We start from the raw sequence: 23989 nt of genomic DNA on the forward strand, positions 1-23989 counted from the left end.
TGTGACTACAGCATCATCTATAGGGATAATGTGGTCAGATATTTGCCCAACCACCTTCAATTTTCCAAATGTGTAATGTATATTTCATACATAATTGCATTAAATAAAACTAAAAATGAAAGAAGAAAATTAATCAAAATAAAATAATTACGGTACCTGAATTAAGATATTCAGTCATTTAAGCTAGTGGATCTGTTTGCAATTCAGCATTTATAGATGGGCCATTTCCAGTTTCATTTAGTTTTCTATCTTATGTTTGTATATTTGATATGACATATAGACTGGGCTCATGTGCGGGGTGGAATTTGATGTTTCTCATAGTCTGGAAAGATTACTGGTGATTCCAAACAAATGCCTGAAAGATTTCTTGTGTTACAATATTCAGGTAACACTTTGTGTGCAATGTCATTATGTACAACACCATAGATAGAATAATTGTGTAATGTTTTAATGTTTAACTTGAAAGCAATTAGTAGGCTAAAATATAACTTAATTTTATGTTTAACATTTATAGTTGTTTAGATTTATAATTTTTCACATTATTTACATATGGGGGGGGGGGGGTAAAGAAAGAAGATGTGTAGAAGTGAGATGGTGGAAGTTGAGGAAAGGCTACTGTATGAGTATAAGAAGAAATATTACAAGTTAATTGTTTTTATTAATTTAAAAAAAAGTACCATACATAGATGTATGAATTACAGATCTTTTTTTTAGCACAAAATGGACGGAGACATTGTTGTACAATCAAAATTTTTAAAATGAAAAAAAAAAAAGAGATTCATAAACCTTTATCATTACAAATATCAAACCATGTTAAGATGTATACAAAATAATTCATACCATATTCACACTTCTTAGAAATGACTTTCCATTCAATCAGGAGACGGTTGGTGCAAAAAAAGTGAACAACAGAGCTATCACAGATAAGATATTCATTAAAAACAACCCAAATTAAGTAGCATTTAACAGAACAAACCAATGGATAAACTGTTTCATAAAAACATGATCCAAACAATTGGTATAGAAATGTATTGACTTATCTGATCAGGTAGGCTCAACTGCTGTGCAGACCATTAAAGTCATCAAATAAAATAAAAATATTACTTTAAGTTAAGTAGCGACTGGAAAACAGAAAAAATCAAAGTGATTTTCTTTAATGGGCATAAAAAAAGCAGCTTAGTTAAATGCAAATTTAGGTTTAGTGGTTTCTTGTCGTATATAACATCACAATGATGGATATTGTGACAATAAATAAAATACAAGTAATTTTGCTAAAAACTAACCAATAACAGAATATTGGATTTCTTGCCTATTATAATTAGGTTTATCACTAGTAAGAAATAATACGCAGTAAAAATTTAATTTATACTGATGACCTGATAAATCTTTACAGTAAAACATTAAGAATAAACAAGCAAAGAAGTGTACAAGAGATTATTCAGGTTGAATTGTTTCACTGCATTGAACATGTCCACATTTTTGTTCCTTAAAGCTTTCCGTTAAGATCATCTTGCTGTTTTTGTCACACTAGTTTTGGGTCTTAAAGCTGAAAAATTAAAAAGAAATTCTTAGAGATAGTGGAGCGTAGTGGGTAGTGGATGTATAAAAAAAAATCACCAGTTACAGGTATGGCTGATAACATTTAATGTGTAAAAATGTTACCTTGATTAACAGGTTTGCTTGATAACAAATTGGTGCCCCTGGTGACAATTTTTTTATCATTCATTAACTGGATGTCCTGGTCCTCAGTCTGGTTGCTGAAATAATTTGATTAATTTAGAACATTGTGACATTAAAATAAATGTAAAGTTAGATAATATTTATGCAGCCAGTACAATTTAAAAAAAAAGTATCAACTAAGCTTAGTAAGATGTAATTAAAAGATATATTTAATTCTGTAGCGAACCAACATATGGTCTGACATCTTATACTTGAGGTTTCCTACCTGATGATAGCATTTTTTTCTTTAGAAATGATGTCCCTATTTTCAGAAAATAAAATGGTATGATGAGGTATAGATGCACTGCATGTAGGCAGGATACCAATGGCTCCTCCTGTAACAGGCTGCAGCGTGCCATTGTAAACCAGTAGATCATCCACCAGCAGCTACAACCAAGTATTGTTTCATGAATGATAAAAAAATCAATGCTAAAAAAAATTGCATCTAAAATTACCTCCCCACCCTCATTCTACATTTCATTTCACTGTGAGGTCACCACTTCTAGACTAATCTCATGCCACCACCCACTTCAATATGCAGTATTAAATAAATAATTCAAGACATATTTTTATATATTGGTAACTGGTTATAGCAAAGAGTTAATTAATCTGAATCTATAATATAATAGTTTTGTAACTAATTAAAGTAGAATATATTTTGGAAAGTAAGTACAGCGGTACTAAATGACACATGTGCATAAATGATGATAAAAGATTTTTGGTAACAACTTACAGCGAAGTCTTTAACACCACGAGAGACAGTTTTACTGTAGTTCCACAATTTGATCATAGAAACAGAAGTTGGCTGGTCAAATATTACATAAATCCGGTTTATCTGAAGAAGAGGGATTTATTTAGTGAAATTATCTGTGCAATTAGTTGTAGAGGAGTTTTGTTAAATAATCTAGAAGAGATATTTTAGTGAAATAATCTAGTAGCAGGATTAAGTTAAATAATCTAGAACAGGGATTTATTTAGAGAAATTATCTAGTAGAGGGGTTTATTAAGTGAAATAATCTGGGATTTGCAACTATTCTAAACAACAAACTAAATATTATCTTGGTTACAACATTTATAAAGAGTGTAAATGAATCAAACATCTTACAATGGTTGGAAGGATGGGAGCCAGCCACATGTGTCTGCCATCATTGGTGTCATTAAAGCCATCAATGAGTTTGTCTGGCGTCCTGGCATCATTGCTGACGTTGTCTAAAACATTGACACTGTCTGGATATGCTGCTATGTCTGATGGGCAAACAGAAGTGCAAAGGTCAAGCACACACTACAAAATGCTGTCATTCACTTTAATGCACAAAATAAAAAAACAACCAAATGTATATCAACATTAAAACACACTGGAATTACTTAACTGATAATTAGGACTGAGAAAAAAAAAGAGACGGGATATTTTAAGATAACAAAAATCTATTGGATCATGAGATTGACCACCCTTGCTAATCAGAAAAGGAATATTTACTATTCTGTGTGAGTTCTATTTTTTGAAAAGCTGCATCATAACACTCCAGTCCATTGAGGCCAATGTAGTACTGATCCCCACAGGAGGAAAACAGCTGGAACTGAAAGATAACTGTAGACCAGTCAAGGAAAGTACAACAATTGTGGAATCAATCCAGCTAGCACGTTTTAACAAATATCAGTCGTAAAAAAAAATAAGGTGAATATAGACTAAAAAAATTAAACTGTATTTTTCCATTCAAAAAATAAAATAAGAAAAAGTAGTCCATTTTAAAATACATATAGATGAGCTAGATTTGTTTTTTAATTATATAAGACTTGAAAGCTAATTAGTAAAGTATTAAGGTTAAAAATTGTTAACACAAATAAGACTGAATTCTATAATTATTAATGTATAAATAAGGTCATAAAACTAATTACATAAGTTAACTAAGTCCTCTAGCTTTTAAAAAAGCAATCATCCCACTAAAATTTGAAAGATTATTTGCTAATTAAAATTGTATTGAGAATGTAAGATTACAAATAAAGCAAATAAGTTCAGTGTACACTATAGATATACTGATTACAGCAAGCAGTATAAATTATACTTTATATGTAGTGATGAAAGTAAACACATAGCCTCATAATAAAGGATACACCCTCTTGGCAGTTGTACAACACTCTCATAGTTATCATTACCACTCCTAACCCCTGACCTGTCAAGAATACATGAAAATTTAAAATTTACTAAGTGCTAAAGTATTCATGGTCATGTAATATGAAGTGGGGATTTTACAAGTAAATCATCATACTAAATAAAAACTGTTGTGTAAAGAAATTGCTGATGGTTAAAATGGTTAACAGAACTTACCCTTCTAAAACTCCTGGGTGATTATTTACATTGCCTGAGTTTGAGAAACTGATTTCTTGAGCAAAATCAAAGTGACACACACCAGGACCTTTCCGAAGTAAATAGCCTTCAGGAGGGGAGATGACTTTATCATTGATGTAAACATGCATCACCTTGGCCTGAGGTACAGTGTAAGGTTTAGTCAGAGGTTTTATTGGGTTCAACAATTTTATCATGGCTAGTTTTTATTCTACTGCATACCACAACACAAAATCTTTAATGTAGTTTGTAAAATATATTTTAAAAAATCAACAGATAAAGAAAAATTCTTATCAATAACTAAAATTCGTGACATGACAAAGATATATATGTAACAAAACAAAACTGCTTTAAATGATACACAAATATGGTTATGATCTTTGTTTTTTATTACTTCCCATCCCAACCTAGACATAAGGAGCAACACTAAAATATTTACCTACACCTACAACTAAATTAAAAATATATTTATACATATAATTTTTCAAAATGTGTGTATGAAGCGTTAATCAAAAAGATACCCTTATGTATGAAGCTATAAGCAAGAAGTTACCCATCCTCATGAAGCTATAAGCAAGAAGTTACCCCTCTGTTTGAAGCTATAAGCAAGAAGTTACCCCTCTGTATGAAGCTATAAGCAAGAAGTTACCCCACTGCATGAAGCTATAAGCAAGATGTTAGCCTTCTGTATGAAGCTATAATCAAGAAGTTACCCCTCTGTATGAAGCTATAAGCAAGAAATTACCCCTCTGTATGAAGCTATAAGCAAGAAGTTACCCCTCTGTATGAAGCTATAAGCAAGAAGTTACCCCTCTGTATGAAGCTATAAGCAAGAAGTTACCCCACTGCATGAAGCTATAAGCAAGATGTTAGCCCTCTGTATGAAGCTATAATCAAGAAGTTACCCCTCTGTATGAAGCTATAAGCAAGCAGTTACCCCTCTATATGTGTCTTCAGGACTTTTGTTATAGTTCCACACACGAATCCCAGTCAGCAAGGTCTGTTGTGGAAAAGTTATTTTAATGTTGTGGCTTTGTCCTTCTGAAAATGGTATTAGCCACATGTGGGAGTCTGTGCATGTCACATTGAAACCATCCAACAGTCTGGAATTGAAAAGAATAACCTCAGGAATAAATTAAATAAGATATCTGATCTAGGTTGAACACAGTTACTACTTAAAAGTCCAAAAATAGTTCAATAAACAAAAAAACAACCCCCCCCCCCCACCAATTTCCAATTTTTTTGCTAGTTAAGTTCATAAAAATGGATTTGATTCCAGAATGTTCATTATGTAGAATTTTAATCAGCAATGGTGCTCATCAAAATAAAAAAAAAAGATGGTCAATTATATGCTGAGATAACAACAAACAAATATGTTTTTAAACAAAATGTGCTTTATTAAATGCCAGTTTTCAATAAGCATTAAGGGAAAAATGAAAAATAACCATGCAATTATAAACATCAGCTACACATGCACTTACTTGTCTAATGTCCGGTCATCTCTCTCATTACCCGGCAGATGCCGCAGGTCTCTGGGTGTGGCGGTCATCATGTCTAATGTCAAGGGCACAGCTTCTCCCTCACTGCCCACAAGTTCAAGGCCAGTCAAACCCAAATAATGATGGTCACCCCATGTGGACGTGAACTCTAATTTCAATTCTAAAAAATAAATTTCATATGCACATGAAGCATTATGATCAAAGATAAACCAAACAAAAAGGGATCCTAGGTTATAATTAATATATGAGTTAATTTTTAAAAAAAAAAGTGAAAGAATTTCTTTAAAAAAATTAAATTTAAAAATAAAACAAAACAAACAAAGAATTATTTAATCTTGTATTACTTATAATAAAAAAATTCTGCAGCAACTCACTGTGTGTTTTGTAGACTAAAACATCCCCTACAGATGTAACAAAATTACTTGGTCGACTTTCTCTCACTTCCACCAGAGTGCCAGCAGCTCTTGTGAAAGGTCGAGTCTGGGATGGAATTAGAGTCAAATTAAACACACCAACATTGAACAAAACCAAATACAATGTACACATAAGTAAATTTTTTCTTTTAATTGGAGAACTGGAACACTGTGTGTTATTCTATGCAGCTGTCTTTAGTACATACATTTGATGTAAAAAAAAAAACCACCCCAGTGATTTAAATTATTTGATACCCAAAGAAATCCTTTGTTGACAAGAGATCAGAAATAAAACATTTTGATATAATGATTTTCTTCCATGTTTTATATTGGCAGATGCAGTCAATTTGTGCAGGCTACTCACATCATCATCACCAACATCAGCTGTGCTGGGTCTCTTGATGGTTTCCTCCTCCTCTGTCTCGCTGAACATCTCTCCTTCAAAGGCATCATCATTCTTGGACACGGCTTCAAGGATGTTTTCATCAGTTGTAAATAAAATTGTCTGGACAAGATAATTTGTTTTTCTTTCATCAAAATCTGAACATTATAACTAAGACAATACTAAAACAAATACAAACTAAATGAGTAAACATATCACATGCCTCTTCAAATGCTGAGAAGAATCACAAAAGAAAACTAGTCTTAAATCAGAAAATAATTCTGCTAAAGAAGACAAGGCTCAGAAGGGAGGCAATGCACGAATCAACCAAGTAAAAGAAGACTAAGTTTACATAATCAAATATCTAAAAAAAAAAAAAAACATATAGGGGAGATAACTAAGACTCACATCACCAAATGCTTCTGTTCCTCCCTCAATGCCACCACATGCCCTGGCTATTTCACCTTTAAAGATTTCCTTCCCATCAAGGGTGATGACCACATCCCTAGCTCCACGGAAAGAATGAATTCTCGACTTATTGTAATTCTGAAAAACATGACAAAACAAATAAGATAAAATTAACAATTTACAGCGTAACAGACTCCACACAACCATATAAAATAAAAACATTTTATAATACACACCCAAATGCGCATGAGAGCCAGCTGACAGGGTTTTGTAAATGTGATGTAAACAAAATGGTTATTTCCTGGTGTGTAGGGAGCCAACCACATGTGCACATCATCACGTGTACGATTGACATTGTCGATGATGTTGGTTACCACGCGTGGGTCCCTCTTATATTCTGGTAATATGTTGATGTCACTGGGGTCTGCCCAAATCTAAAAATTAAAACAATTTTTTTTAAAGAAATGGTTTTGTTAAAATAAAGACATTTGGATAGAAAATGTTTGAAAATCTGGCTACCTTGGCAACAGTGACTTGCTCCCCTTGGCTGGAGAAGAGTTGTATCCCTGTCAGACCCACATAGTGATGATCACCCCAAGTTGTTTTGATGTTGATTACCATTTCTTTCCCATAAGGCAGTTCTGGTATAGTAAATTCAGAATCTCTGCAAACAAAAATTGAAAAGGTCACTGTAATGAGCTGTTTTTTTTTAAATTTTTCTTAAAAGGTCATCTGCTTAACTAAGTATTTTAATATGATAGAAGTCATTTATTTATTATAGAGTTCTTGTAAAAAAAAGGGTTGGGGCTATACTAATCAGAATATAAATGACATCAACTGGCAACTATACTGATCTAACACAACATGTTTGGTCCAGTTACTTACTCGTCTGACCACCCATCTTCTGGTATAGAAATTTTTGCTGCTACTGAAGGCAATTCCGACTCTGCTCTCTCTGGTGGTTTTAAGTATTCATCAAGCTCTTCATCTAACAAAGTAAAAACAAAGAAAAATTGTGTGGCAGAAAAAATATATGCGAATAAAATCTTAATTTATCTTTCACTATAAATAGAACACATCTATACACATTTATAAAACCATAATTTAATATGTATATTTAGATTCCATATCAATAGAAACCATTCATCTGCATGACATATAAAAGTAAGCTGACCTCCCATATCAATAGAAACCCTTCCTCTATGCGACTTGTTGAAGAAGGACAATGAACCCCAAGACTCCTCCAGATCTTTCTCTTTCCTCCACTTTGCTCTTGTCTTTTCTATTTTCTTCATGGGGGTTAAAGTATCTTGGTCTTCTAATCAAACAAAAAATTTGATAAGGATCAAACAGAAAATTACACAGCTTTCATTTGTGTATTTAGACAAAAAATGGAAGCTGGAACAAATGTAAAGAATGTTTTAAAAAACAAAGTAAATATTTACCTTCATTTGACTTAGAGCTTGAGCTTTTGCTGTGGGTGATAAGATTCAAGTTAATTTCATAAAGAGAAAAACAAAAGCTGTACTTCTTGGGTTGTAAGCTGGTTACTAACATTTTTTTAACAGGAAAGATTTAATTCATACAGTTAGGCACAAACAATTTTTACCAATAAATATGTGCCGCTTACACTAAAATAAAATATAAAATTATGATCTCACCCTGTTTGAGAAAACCTTTCAAATTCTTCATCTAATTGTTTCTGTAGGTCATCTTCCTCTTTAGGGAGACTACTCTTGTTGACCTCTACAAATACAGAAAGATGAGTTGTACAGAGCTGTATATAAAATAATTGTTAAGCTATCAAACTAGAATCTACCAACAAACAAAGGTTAATCTAAACAGGATGTTAACCAAGGGACAACAGCACCTGTGATGTTACTAAATACACTAAACATTACTTTGATCCTACAATAAAATATTCTAAACTACAATGACTCTCCTTAAGGCCTTCAAATAGTACAATGATTCTACAATAATTCTCCTTAATTACTGTGATTCTATTTATGACACCAAATAGAACAATGAATTTACAATACTTTATAAGAGCAATGATTCTACAACAGACACATCTGACCAGCATTAAATTGTCTTACCTGAAGCATTGTCCCCCTTGAGCCATTTTGGAAAAGATTTTTTTCTCTTACTTTCACTTGAAGAAAAAAAAACATTTTCAAAACCAAGGTAATCAAATTTAAGCATTTACTTGTGGCTCAACTAAATGGAAAATTAATTAAAAAATCTATAAAAAAAATAAAGTCGTTGCCTTATTATTACTATACATATAATGAAAAATCTCTAATTCCATTCCCTTCCCAGGCTAGGCCAGTTAGACATCACTGTATCAACTATGATAAGCAGAAGATTGCTGGGCAAGGTGCTGACGACACAATCCCTTTTATACATAGGCCACTCTACTTCACCTGCCCTAAACAAGACTGCATTTTGCCCGAACAGATGCTGCTCAGACTGCCAGATAACCCCACTAAGAGAAAGTTCACAAATGGGATGATTGCTATGTTGAGAACAGCTCTTCAGTTTGTCTACAATGTTGGACAGAATCTGCCCAATTAACCATCAAGTCCTGAAAATATTACTGTATAAAGCTAACCTTTGACTCATACTCTTCAGGTTGTCCACCAAAGGGTTGTCCCTCTGGTTGACATTGGTGTTGGGTTGACTAATGGATGTTGTCAGGTTGTCTGATGATTTCATTGCCTTAGAACTGCTCACAGATGCCTTGTGGGCTGACTGTATGGGTGGCTTGCTGTCAAAGCTAGGGAAGATATTGATAGTAATGGTGGATTGCTTTCAATGAGGGGGAATATATTGATAGTAATGGTGAATTGCTGTCAAAGCTAGGGAAGATATTGATAGTAATTGCTTTCAATGCTAGTGAAGATTTGATTAAGCATTTTCTATAAAGCACAGATGAGGAAACACTGTATCAAGAGACAGTTTAAATGTATTGAAACTATGGACTATAATTAAAGCTTTATTAAAATTAAAATGAATTATGTCTTCACCTGTCTGATTTGCTGTCTTGTTTACCATTTAGTTTAGCAGCTACACGTCTGCTCTTCATTGGTGTTTGGGATCTCTCTGGGATTTCTGCAAATATAATGGACATAGCCTTATGAAAAGCCTTATAAAAAGTAAAAAACAAAGATTCCTCTTTAGACCTAGTGATCCATTGGGCAGATGAAGTTTCTTGATCTCGGCATATGAAGGGATAATATGGTCAGCACTATGCCCAGCCGCCTTTACTTTCCTTAATGCGAGTTGGTAACCCATCAGAGATGCGTAGACTCAGGGACGTTCCATTGACTTGAACCCAAGTTCAAAATTGAGACTTTCAAGTAAGCAGTCAAGCACTCTACTGCTAGGCTAAGTCGTCCCATACATGACATTAATAAACATAAGTGCTGGATTTAGACTTTCAGTCCTTACACAGTTATCTTTTCCTATTAGTATATATGCTTCATAAGAAATAGTATATAACTTGTTTATGTTTTCATTAAAAATTATGTGTGAAATGAAAAAATGCATTTTTTCAACTAAAAAACAAACAAAACCTAATTGATATCAAGTTATTAAAAGCAAATGAATTAAAACTAACAAACAAAAAAATAACATATAACCATACATTTCTCCATAGGTGAAATGAAATCTATTTTATATTTACTCTAGATATCAACACCTCCCATACTAATAATTATGCCATGTGGCTTCAAACAGCTTTATGCCTAAAGAAAAGACCCATAGAAATACTGTGTGCAGAAACCTTTCAATACAGACTTAAACAATCTATTCAATGGGTGGTGTGGTGGTATCAACTTTCAATGGAACATTTAAGTGGGCTGAGGGGGGGGGGGGGGGTTTGAGGGGTTGACACATTTACAATTTGAAAGTTAATTTCATTAGCAACAAAATGTAAAAAGTTATTATTTTCTCAATAAACAAATGCATCTAGTGCTTTTTACTTAATAACTGGCTAATTCTGTACGTTTGCTTATCATAAACTGTTGCAGTAGTAGGTTTATATAATAAACAAATATAATGCTTAACTTCAGTATCAAGTGTAATGAGGTAGGTTCAACTTAAGAAACATGTGGAGTATGGCAGGTTCACTCAATATTCCACTGTGTTCAGAGATGTTATACTTAATAAACAAACATAATGGGTTAGGTTTACTTTATAAGTAAAAGTCAAGTAAAAGTTAAGTTATATAAGAAATATCCAATAGATGCACCACATAAAATAACCCTAAAACATGTTGCCTGGATAGAATATGCTAGAAAAATTTACATGGCTTATGTTGTGGTAAAGAAATTTGTGTTTAACTTATGTGTGTGATGAAAGTGACAAATTAATCTTCTGAGTTACTTGAGATTAAAAACTTTTAATACATAATTCAGCATGTTTGGTTTTATCAACAAATTTTACATGGGAAGATGGAAGTGTTTCAGAGTCTACAAAATACGTTTGTGGATATCACTGATAGCAATAAAATAGAAACCTATCTCAATAAATGGTTATATTTATTTTAACAAGCAAAGAAAAAAATTAACAAAAACATCTTAAAATATTTTAAACAAGATTTTAATTGCAGTCAAGACACTTTTTAAAAATAGTTTTCCACTAGGAACACAATTTAAGTATTAGGTCCAAATTAAGACTTCATAGGTGTAAGCTTACCATTAGCCCAGATATTATTTATGTTACCAATGCTGTTCTATGGTCTATGGAATTTTCATTGGGACAAATAACGGAACAGTAAATTTTAAGCATTCATAACTATTGCTCATTCGAAAAAAAAAGTGGGGGCCCTAAGCTTTAGATTGTATAGCTTATACATAAATCTGGCACTTCCACACCAAAAAGGAAACTACAAGTTAAAGATGATTTGAAACAAATTTTAATACTTTTTTAAAGTGCACACAACTGAGTTAAATAGCCTGCAAATCTTGGAAAATTGCTCAAAATAATAGTGTCCAGCAAAAAAAAAAAAAACTCATCTAAAACATTAAAAAACTATTCTAAATCATAAACAATATCAAAAGATAAATCCTGGAGTGAAAAAATTAACTATTCTATCATGAACAATACAAAATGATACACTCTGGAGTAAAAAGGAGCTAATTTAAATCAAGTCAAAGAAAACATACCTTTAGATGATGCCTCTATCTCTGGACTAGAAAGACCAGACCCTCCGGGATTCTGTTTGAATATATTACTGCGCACAATGGTGCGTGTTTCACTCCGGATGTGCCCCTCCTCAACCCTTTCCTCACTCTGCCCCCTCAGTTTCCCCGAACCAGAGGAGGAGGCTGACGACTGCGATGAGCGGGATATACTACGAAACGTGTGGTGGCTGCCTGACGGGTCTGAATGGTCTCCCTCTACAGGAGGGGACATAAGTCTGGGACTATTCCCGCCGTACCGTGGTGCGGCTATGTCTAAAGAGTGACCTGATGCAGATTTCTTGAGTAGAGAAGGGACAGTCTTGTCTGTCTGAGAAATGATGATGTGCTTGCAGTAGTCAAACACCTGGTTGCCGCAGCCTTTGTCCACTTCACCATCATACAGCAGTTCACCCCGCAATGATATTCTAATGTGCCGAGCTCCGATATCTAAATTCTGGGGATCAAAGGTCAGCTTGTTAGAACTAAATCTTGTTTGAGTAAATCAGTATTTGGTTGTCAAGTCACACTACATCTTAGTGTTGGGTATGGTGAAGTGAAGCTAAAAATAAAATTTAATCATAACTACTATAGCGTGGTTGAATGGTTGAGTACTCAACTGCTAATCAGTAAGTATCAAGTTCGGATCCTGAGCTTTGATGGATATTTGACTCACGATAAGGAAAGTACAGGCGGCTGGGCATAGTGCTGACCACACTATCCCTCCGTAAGCCGAGGTAAGTGAATCAGGTGGACTCTACTTCACCTGCTACATGGACCGTAAGGTTCGAGGGGGTACCTTCATGATAACTGCAAATATGTAACTTTCAACCTCCCCCACTTAAAAAAATTCCTATAAATATATGTAAAATGTAAATTACTTGAAACAGGATAAGTGTTTAGATAAATTATACCATAAAATGTATGACTTAGAATTTGTTAGCACTTGTTTTTAATTTGATTATTGAGAAGGAACCTAGGGGACTGCCCATTTGTGAATCTAGATATAAACTAGAGCATAGATATGCATATCTTTTACTCTGAGATCGTGAGATGGGAATTAATTCATTAATTAGGGTGTAAAAAAATAGCTGTAAGGTATCAACTTACACTTATTTTATTATTCCAGTTCCAAACTTTGATGGAGCCTAACTGGAAACTTTGACTAGGTTTTGAATTCACGAGTAAGATGGACAACTCTATAGGTCGGCCGTCAAATGGACAACTCCACATATTACGCTCTTTTGTTGTCTGGAAAAATATAAGCCATATACAATACTTATTACTTACTGTACTATACTACACTGCACTGTTGTTTTTACTAACATTTTAGAAGAAGAAAAAAAAATCACATTTATTTTTACAGACTGACAAGTGTACGATTTTATCAATGTGGGTTATTTTTAAAATTGAACAAATTTAGTTTTGAAATTTGAACAGTATTCAACAACCTTGTGAAACATTTTCTTGTTGGCTATGATAAACAAGAAGTTATTTTTATCTTTCTAAAGTATAAGTGTTAAAAAGCTAATTATTATTAGTGTTATTAGCTAATAATCTGGTAAAAACATAAGCAAAAACTCTTGCCTTGGACTTCCCATTGAACAAAGCTTCAAGCTGCTTGGAGCTAGTCTTAGCTCCTTGTATGGAGATATCAGTTGGGTTTACAGGAATCAAGCATTTTGATTGGTCAAAAAACTGCAACTCTGTAAGACCAACCAATGAAGAGTGTCCCCAGTTGGACAAAATTTCCACAGTAACCTCAAACCTATCTGTCACTGGACTTTTATTTGACTAGAATAAACGCAGGAACATTGGTTTTAGTAATCATGAAAAGAAACATTGGTTTTAGTAATCATAAAAAGAAACATTGGTTGTAGTAAACATATGAACATAGTTTATAGTAGACATAATAAGAAATATTGTAAACAACACAAAACATCATCACAGCCGGAGGACATAACGAAAACAATATAATATCAGCTAAGCCATTTGGTAAAACAAAATATGGAGAAGCAAACTTGCCCATGATGATGTAATAGACTTTAACTGTTGTGTTGGGATCATGTCACCTTCTGTGTCAATGTGATTCAGTGTGTTGAGGAGCTCTCTCTGTTGTCTAAAAAAACAATACAGGTAGCCAGATAAGACTGACTGTGGTTTAGTGTAAAAGTGATTGTTCTTTGTTGGAAAAAACAAAAACCATGTAAATAAATCACTCTAAAAAGTTTCTAGATTATCTCTACTGATTTAGAAAATATTTTGTTTTGCAATTTTCTATTATGGATAATTCGGCAGCCATTGATCTCTAGCTGTATTGTCCTTAGCTTGTATTGGTTTTGCAGTTTAGGTATTGCACAAGGGTGATGTATAATAAGGGTATAGTAGTGGAGGTGGGTAAAGGCTTGCTAGATTCATGCAGATTTTTTTCTGTGTCATTAGCTTTTCTCAATAGGTGCAGATCATAGAGCATCCCCTCCACTCAAATAGGCTTAAATGTGCTAAGCTAGCATGTGTTTCCATAATTGTTAGGCCACAGCTGAACTGTGTACACAGAAACTACTTACTTAGGATTCATTTTGAGAACTCTCTGTATAACAGTGTTGATGGGCTCGGTCTCGTCATCAATAGGAGATTTATTTCCCTTGCTAAGGTTCGGGTCAACATATGACTTGACAGGGGAGGGAATTCTTATTTTTTCATCTAAAGGTACCGAGGTGGGTCCACTTGGAGGATTCTAAGACGCAAAACAAGTACATGAATATTGATATTTATAATATATCACAAGTGAATGACTGAATGATACTAAGATAAATTTAAAATTGCAGTACCCATAAAATGTATGGGTCAGTCATGTCTTGATAAGCATGGATGTGGTAAGCTCAATGTGAACTTAACTACTTTTGGCTAAGGCAGGTAAGTAATTTGATATCAGAGCTTATGGGTACAATTTTAAAAGAATGTTTTCCAAACCTAGAGCTCAGATATGCACAAATTACTATTCGATGACTATAATAATTGATCAGATAATTTTTAGAGTTCGAATTATAGATAGATGATACCGCCATTAAAAACAATTGTAATGCTTACCTTTGGGAGTGGTAGTGGCCTGCTCTTAGGTTTCTTTGAGAAATTTTCAACTTGTTTGTTTTCTTCCCTCAATGCTCTAAGCACTGCGTCTGCTTCTTCCTTAGGGTCAGCTGATGTATCAGAACTCTTACGATTGGCTGAGAGGGGTCGTGAAGATTTTACACTATCTAAAAAAAAATTATTAGAACCAACTGTTAATGAAGCTTTTGACAACAAATACTAACCACAACACATTGCTAAAATTTAAAATGAACTGATACACAGAAAAGATAAATTTTAAGACTTTGAATGTATTGTTTGGGGGGGGGGGGGGGGGAACTGATAAAATTTGTAGTCAACATACAGCATGCAACACAGGGCATGTACTCACCTGATCTGTGCATTATGGGTGATGGTGATGGTACAACACTAGGCTTGGTAGATTTAAATGGAATGGATACATCAGAGTCTGTTTTCTTCTTCACTGAAGTCACATTTGTCACTGTTTTATCTGTAAGTTATAAGGTAACCACTAAGTTTTCACTAACACAACAATAGGTTGGAGTGTCCTATCTCCACAAGACATATAGAGGCACATGAAATGAACACAAGACATATAAAGGTTCATGAAATGAACACAAGAACTGAAGCTAATAAAGATAAGGCAAACCAAAATATTGATGATCAAATAACAACAAATAAAAGAGAAACAAGGTACTTACTTCTGCTAGGGAGGGGCTGGAACTCTAGCACTAATGTGTCACCTGGTCGAAACAGTTTTTGACGCTCAGGTTTGCTTTCTTCTTCACTAGATAAAACTTCTTCTATTTCCTCACCAATAGGAGATATTCTTTCACCATCAGATTCGCTCTTAACAAAAAAAAAAGCTAATTTATTTATGTGGCCTATCTTAATTAAAATTCATTTGAACTTATTCTTAAATAAAAATTTAGATTCAATGCAAAATTTAACTGGAACTATTCACTCAATTTAAAACCTACATAACAAAGTTGTCAAATATTTTCAAGCACTTAAAATAAACAACTAATTTTTAAAAGGTTGAAAATGATTTGCTTTAACTTTTAGATTAAAAAAAAAAAACACTAGATTCATTCTACAAAATCAGAATTTAAATTTTTTAAACTATGAAACAATAATCATACAATAAATAGCAGACCTACAGCTATGAACATTAACACAGATGCTTTAGTATTGCAAACAGTGATACTAGATACAAATAAATGGCTAGGGTTCACTGATAAGGACCAATCATTAAACCAATTGTATAGTGAGGAAAACATTAGCAATTGTATAACATATTACTAACAGAAAAAAATATTAGAAAAAAGTGTGAATACTATTCATGCAAGAAAGAAAGACAGAAATGGAATGATGGCTATGGCACAAGGGTAGGACTATGAGGAACTGATTACTCTCAAGTTAACTTAATGTCAATAAACTAGAATGACACTGGCTAGGGTTCACTGATAAGGACCAATCATTAAACCAATTGTATAGTGAGGAAAACATTAGCAATTGTATAACATATTACTAACAGAAAAAATATTAGAAAAAAGTGTGAATACTATTCATGCAAGAAAGAAAGACAGAGCAATGGATGATATCTACAACAATACAAAATCAATATAGTTAACAGCCTCCACAATGTTGCTTTTAGTGATAAAATAACTAGATATTTTAAAATTTAATTTAGCAAAATAGTATTTTTGGCAAATTAGAGAAAAACTGAGATGCTTTGTAATAAAGTGCTAATTAAGGTTTCTTTAAAAAAAAAACCTACATGAAGTCTCTTCATAATTCTTTTTCACCATGTATTGTGAGTTTGAAGGAAAAATGACTCCTCAAAATCATATTTGTCTTATCGCTATTTTACATTATATAACCAATACTTGGGACTAAGTCAAAGTCAAAACAACACAAAAAGTTATGGAACATCATGCTGCATCAAATGCAGCCTACTTTTGAGAATTTACGAGACACAAATTCATCAAACAGAAAAGTTTGGCCCTTGTTCCAAGGTTACCAAAAGGAGAATAATTTTAACAAGAACCAAGAGGGTAACAACATGAGATGCAAACACATTTTTTTTTACTACAACAGTGTTACAAAATCAAGGGGTAACAACTCCCAACATCAGATGTAAACAAACCTGGTGCCTGTCTGAGTCCCCTGCATCAAAATCCTAAACAAAACATGTCAGATAATAAACTTTATAACAAATAGTAATTGCCTATACAATGCCATTATGCTACAACTCAATGCCTCATACAGACCTCAATAAAGAATATAGGGTATAGAGAGCACCTTAAAATAGGTTAGTATCACCATGTAGAAACATTTTTAAAAATAAATCTGTATAAATCTAGGGCTGTCTAAAAACAAACATGGTATCTGCCTAGAAATAACAGGAGCAGGACATTACCCCTCCCCCACTAAAAAATGTTAAATAGACAATATCTAAATATACAAAATAAAAATATATCATACATTTCTATTGTATTAACTCATGGTAACTACCTAGAAATAAAATAGTGCTAACTCTAGAGACATAAAACTGATTATGTCCTTAAAAGTCAATATCTGAAAATAAATGGTAATTATCTTAAAAATAGAAATGGAATGATGGCTATGGCACAAGGGTAGGACTATGAGGAACTAATTACTTTCAAGTTAACTTAATGTCAATAAACTAGAATGACACTGGCTGAAAATGAAACTAAACATTCGTTTAGAATAGTGTTAAGTATTTCATCCAAGGACTTACAGAATCAGAATCCATGGCTATACTTTGGCGTATTTGTTGATTCTTTTGTAAGCTTTCTCTAAGTTTCTGTGAATGAAAACACAATTGCTAAGCATTTAAACATCAAATTATTTTAATTAAAAACAGACGAAATAAATGAAAAAGTTGTTATCCAATAAAAATTGATAAATATTTGATACCAAAAGTGACCCAAGCCATAATCATACAATTAATAACTAAGCCTTCCACATATATAAATATAAAAAAAAATGTCCTAGATCATTAAAATAATAATAATAAACATCATGTGAATGATTCGATATGAGAGTAGATACCTTCACATCTTCCATTTTTATTGTGACACGGTTCTCCACCTCTGTTTCCTCTCTCTTGGCTGCCGCTATCCTCTTTAAGTAGCTAGTCTTGTGCTTGCGGGGCGTGTCCAATGACGCGTCCATAGAGCTGTACTGTGATGACATGCTGCCGGTCACCTGACAGACAAAAAAAAGTATTTAAAGTCTACTTCTGCTTATAGTTTCAAAAATACAAGGCAAAAGTACTGATATAAAGTTAAATAAATTAAATACAAGAGTAACAAAAGGACTGTTCATGACTTCTAATGTTATTGGTCTAAAACTGACACAAAGCAGTGATAAGACATAGATTACCAATATCAGAAAGGTTGTAGTTTAGTTACTTTACCTCATTGTCATCAGGTTCAAAATCCTCATCATAATTTCCTGTTAATATTTCTGAAAATACACATTTGAGAAAATTATACATGGTCAAACTCAGCCATTAAATATAAATTACAAAATTGGCTTGGTATATTTACAAAATTTGACAAACCATCTTCATGATTTGGATATATATTTGGCAAGTTTTACTACAACAATAGATGAACATTACGTGACCCAAGCCTACCTGGGGCTTTGACTTTCTGTTTCTGACCGTCTGATGTAGTAACTTCTATGGAAGAAAACTTCCAGTTTCTTCGCCGTTCACCAGTCTCAAGTTTCTTGGAGGAATAGTCTGATGGATCTAAAACAGTCAAGCCACAAACAATTTAAAACTCTGGATGAAACTATCCCTTGCATTCATGTTTATATGATAAAGCAGTAAAAAAACTGGTTCATGTTTATTATAAACATGAATTAGCTTCAGTATGTTACTAATCTAAACTTTTACTGAGAATCTAAAACTGTGGTAGAACTTTAACTGACTATTCCAAATTACTTCACAATTTCAACTGACAAAGTAACGATGAGAGAAGGTACCAAGAGACACTTGTCCTTACCAGCTGTCTTCCTCCTTTGTTTACTTTTGTCCAGCACAACTTTAGGTTCCCCTGGAAATGGTGTGTTGAGATAAAGGGTGAAGCCTTTCTCTTTTTTCTCGAGTTCAATTTCTTGTCTGTCTTTCTGGCGAAGTCGTTTAACAAGTCTGCAAATAACGTTACATTCTAGTTGTAAAAATAACGATCACAACGACTAATAAAATAACCTTATTTTAAATTTAAGATAACTTCACAGACAAAAGATTTGCAGGGTTTACTTACCGATTTCTTTCTTGTAATAAATGTAAATAATGTTCATATTGCGGAGGCACTTCTTTGGTTGCTGTCACCTGGACATGAAGTTAAAGAATGTTTACACCAGACGGTTTCTATAAGACACTTATTATCTAGCCTTGATATACTTAGCTATATATCAAAGATAACTAATTATATTTCTAAATAAAAGTTTTGTTTTTGTCTTTTTGCTTACTAAGCATATTTTAAAAAATCTTTGTTATTTCTAAAATTCACATACTTAAAAAAAAATTGATTATTAAAGACAGATAACACATACTTACATTTAAATGCATTTGGGGACTAAGCTCGCCATTTGTCCATTTTTTTCTGCTAGAATCTAACAAAAAATGATACACTTTATTAAAATTGTAATAAATAAAGAGTCATTTTAAGGTCAATTTAAGGCAGAAATACTTAAAAAAGGACCGATTTAAAGCAAAAATACTATATTTCTGAAGATAATCAATAATGACTGTATGGAATAGTAACTCAAGACTTTCAGGTTAGCAGTCTAGAGCTCTACCGATAGGCCACACTGTCCTTCATGTAACAAATAATAGAGTAAATTTGTTAAGTTAAAGATGTCTAACAAAAAATTTCATAATAAATTACAAATTTGATATGATAGAATAATCTTTAATAACTATTGTTATGCTATAGTAAAATTGTTAACAAAAACACACTCATGCATATAAATATATATATTAAGCAAGCAAGCAATATACAATGTGTCATATAAAGCTACAAAGAAGCCTACAGTGACTGGAAAGATATGCAACAGAAAACTGTGCACAAAAAAGTGTGCAAGGGCATTTTTTTGTTTTCTAAAATCAAGCATTTACAGATATTAACAAAGAGTGACTACAGTAAATTGTAGAATAATAAAACATATTTTCACGAAATATGACAAAATTTAAATGTATTAAAATAATTAGTTTGTATTTGCATATTATTCTGTTTTTTGAAGTTTTCCATTGCACATTTTTTCGATTGCAAATTTACAAATGGAAATTAAAGCTAAAAATGCAAAAATAAAAACAACATAAAATTATAACTAAAAAAAAACAATAAAGCAAACCAAATAACTGATAAAAAATAATTTTGTTGGGCCTTATGATGACTTTAATTATGCTGATAACTCAACATAATTATATTTATAATAAATAGGACCAATAGTGCCCATCCTAAAGACCTAAACAAAAATAGCAGAAGCATTCCAATACCAAATTTCCAGAGTTGTAGATCTCAGTTTTACTTACAGTAAACTAGAAGCCCTACTATTTTAATTTCATTATTATTAATACAAAATACCACTACTTGTTGGTCTGGTCCAATTGATTCATTATTTCCAATTTACTAAACTTTACTGCAAAATAAATAATATACGCCTAGCCCAGGAGACTACAGTAAAGGCTAGACAAAGTCAATTTAAACAATTAGGCCTAAAGTTAAATTTATTTAAAAAAAATTATAATGACTAGTTCAACTAATTTACTACTAACTTTAAGTTCAAAGTAAATAAAACTGCTAAAAAAGTAATTTTGTAGTAGTTAGCCTACTAAAGTATAAATGTAGTAGTTGGGCCTACATTTCAGATCTATTTGCTATTCTACATAACATTAAAAGTAGTAATAAAAGTAGGGCTTCATTGTTTAGACCATCACTGAACACTTGAACTTGATTACTGACTAAGGATCACACTCACAGGTGCAGTGAAGGTGTGTGTGTGTGTGTGTGGATGGACACAGAGGCGTAGCTAGGGGGGGGGCGGGGGGGGGGGGAGGGGGGGGGGCCGCCCCGGGCGCCGACCCTATGGGGGCGCCAAAAGGGGTGGGAAAATTTTTTTAAAGCTGATTTTATGCTGCAGTTTTGAATTATAAACTGTCTAAGTTAAGAAATGTAATGGCTACACGCATTTACATACTGATTTAACTGTTTTCTATCTTGATTTCTTAATGTAAAACATATACTCTTAAGAAACAGTGACCGGCAAAACCGCTTTGAAGCTTATCCTAGATGGGGGGGGGGGGGGCGCTTTTTCGAGACTTAAAACGGAAGAATTTACACTAGATTGTTGAGTCGATAAACGTTACCACTATTAAAAGAAACCAATTGTATTAAAACGTATTGTACGATTGTTGAACTGTAAAATACGTTAGTGACTTTTATCAAGATGGTGCAGGGGGGCGCTTTTAGGCTAAATAAAATAGCAAAATTACACAGGATTCTGAGTAAACAACCTTTAGCTCTCAGAAAGAAACAAATTGTACTGTGCATTGTATAATTGTGTAACATTTTTTTTTAAAAAGTTAGTTACGTTAAAAACCGCTCTACAAACTTTGTCCAAGATGGTTGTGATGAGTGTGTGTGGGGGTGGGGGGGGGGGGGGGCGCTTTTTTCGCTAACAAAAATCGCAAGTATTTGTACTGGATTGGTGAGTAGATAACTCTCTTAACACTTAGTAAAGAAACCAAGTGTATTAACGCGTAATGTACAATTTCAATAGCCAGTTTTGTTAAAAAAAAGACGCGACTAGTTCTTTGTAAGATTCTTACGATTCTCTCAACTTCAACGTGAGAGATCAGATACTTTTGATCAGTGTTTCTTCCAGACTTTTTTCTCCGGGGGGGGGGGGGGGGGGGGGGGGGGGCACTTGAAATCTTCGGGGGGAGGGGGGAGGCGGTAAACTTTCTTCGGGGGGGGGGCGGACACTGTTAAAAGTATATATTTTCAATATAAATTATATAAATTTCATTTCGTTCGGGGGGGGCGTAAAAATTTTTCCGGGGGGGCTTTGCCCCCCCGAAAAGATGCCTGGAAGAAACTGTGTGCGAGAAGGCAGGGCAAATCTGCGAAATCCAAGACTACGAGCTGTTAACATCCGTTGGATTCCAGTTTGTTTTCTCTAGCTTGTTTTGTCATACCATCAACCAATCAACGAAATACCCATGTCGTATTCCAATGTGAACAATAAATATTTCTGATAACTTCTTCTTGTATGTCACTTGTGTGTCCTTACTCTAACAAACTTCGAATCCAACTATGTACCATATCACAACAGAGATCGTTCAAAACTAGAACATAAAAGGTTGGTCTAAACATATTAGCGTTAGCTACAAACTACCCTCTAACACAGATCAGGCTTATTTTTTTAAACTGACATTACTAATCTTTCGCAAAAAAAGTTAAACGCATCTTAATGGGAATTAGATTGTCGTAAAGTTTTAAGGAATGAAAATCATACAATGTAATTATTAAACCTTGTCCGGACTGTAGCATACACGCTTACACACACGCTTACACACACAAATACACTCTTACCCACACACAAGCTTATATATAAACACACTATCACACACACATAATTATACACACACACACACACACACACACACATATATATATATATATATATATATATATATATATATATATATATATATATATATGTATATATATATATATATATATATATATATATATATATATATATAAGCGGGGGGGCGCCAAATTGAAAGTTCGCCCCGGGCGCCGGGAAGGGTCGCTACGCCTCTGGATGGACAGCATCAGCCTCAGGGGATGCCAAGGCAAAACAATGCAAAAATGAAGAATGATGCATTTTGCCAGTTCAGTTAGTAGTTAATGAAAGTTAAATAGAAAAGAACACTAAATCCAGCTGACTATAGATATTAGAATAACATTGTTACTATTCAATTAACTACATACATAGCTTAAGACTGCTTAAGTATAACCCAGGAGGGGGGAGGATAACTGATTAACACCAACTACAATTTGAAAATTTACAGAAGAAAATGTTTTGTTGAATATTTAAAAAAAAAAAACTATGAAAACTTTGAGGAGGACACATCTAACTATGAAAATGATGCTTTTTCCCACTTGAATTAGGCTAATTAATAGTGTATTTAGAATTTAGGCAAATTAATTTTTGACTTATTGTTTATGGTTAAATTAAATTATGTTGCTTTATTTCTGTCATTCTCTCTGTTCTGTGTTTCGAGTTTCAAATTATTATTTGATGGATAGGCCTATTGATAGTATTGCAAAAAGCGATGCTAGATTTATATTGAATATTATGAGATAAATACTTACGATCCATAATTTTTAAAGTCCAAATAAATCATCCAACATGCTTTAAATACGAATAATACTCATGTGCAAACCTGTGTTGTTAAGTCCAAAATTTAGACATTCCATCCAAACATTTTGTACATTTGTTGTTGCGCATGTACACTATGGTAAAATAAAAACTATCCCCCTGGAAACATTTAACGAAATTCGAGACTATTATACTGACCCCTTTAGGGGGGGGGGGGGGGGGGCTAGGTCTATATCAAAACTGGAGCTTAAGCTCGGTATCAGTAGTTGCATTAGTTAATTACAATGCAGTACTACAAACATAATATCATGCTTGATGAAATACAAAACGATACACGTAAAGTGTACCTCACTAAAAAAAAACTTAAGATTTTTAGAAACTCGTAATTTGTTTTAAAAAATGCCTTGTAAATTATTTTTAATATTAATGACATATATTATCTTCACTTATATATATATATATATATATATATATATATATATATATATATATATATATATATATATATATATATATAT

The 23989-nt window shown here is 33.1% G+C and overlaps 1 protein-coding gene across 3 annotated transcripts; it reads right to left on the bottom strand.

Annotated features, from left to right (window-relative positions):
* Positions 1-606: 606 nt before the first annotated feature.
* Positions 607-23593, bottom strand: LOC131949311 (katanin-interacting protein). 3 transcript variants are annotated; one of them, XM_059311130.1, is made up of 39 exons: positions 23536-23593; positions 19636-19691; positions 19340-19407; positions 19079-19224; positions 18706-18822; positions 18484-18533; positions 18117-18272; positions 17803-17868; positions 17188-17220; positions 15740-15887; positions 15409-15528; positions 15039-15205; positions 14516-14685; positions 13974-14067; positions 13536-13742; positions 13059-13199; positions 11934-12405; positions 9792-9876; positions 9377-9541; positions 8862-8917; positions 8427-8511; positions 8211-8239; positions 7940-8083; positions 7651-7753; positions 7285-7429; positions 7002-7199; positions 6766-6903; positions 6340-6480; positions 5937-6042; positions 5545-5722; positions 5001-5166; positions 4046-4203; positions 3832-3890; positions 3197-3307; positions 2825-2964; positions 2453-2554; positions 1946-2106; positions 1663-1757; positions 607-1546 (listed from the first exon to the last, which is right to left on the bottom strand). In XM_059311130.1, exons 1-39 carry the CDS (start codon positions 23567-23569, stop codon positions 1506-1508), a joined length of 4851 nt encoding a protein of 1616 aa, XP_059167113.1. In that variant the 5' UTR covers positions 23570-23593; the 3' UTR covers positions 607-1505. The 3 variants fall into 3 exon arrangements, with proteins under 3 accessions (XP_059167113.1, XP_059167114.1, XP_059167115.1); XM_059311131.1 differs by having other exon boundaries at positions 23465-23592; XM_059311132.1 differs by lacking the exon at positions 17188-17220 and having other exon boundaries at positions 23536-23592.
* Positions 23594-23989: the final 396 nt, after the last annotated feature.

This window comes from Physella acuta, unplaced genomic scaffold (assembly GCF_028476545.2).
Source record: "Physella acuta isolate Inbredline_101_S28 unplaced genomic scaffold, ASM2847654v3 ptg000688l, whole genome shotgun sequence".
NCBI lineage: Eukaryota > Metazoa > Mollusca > Gastropoda > Physidae > Physella > Physella acuta.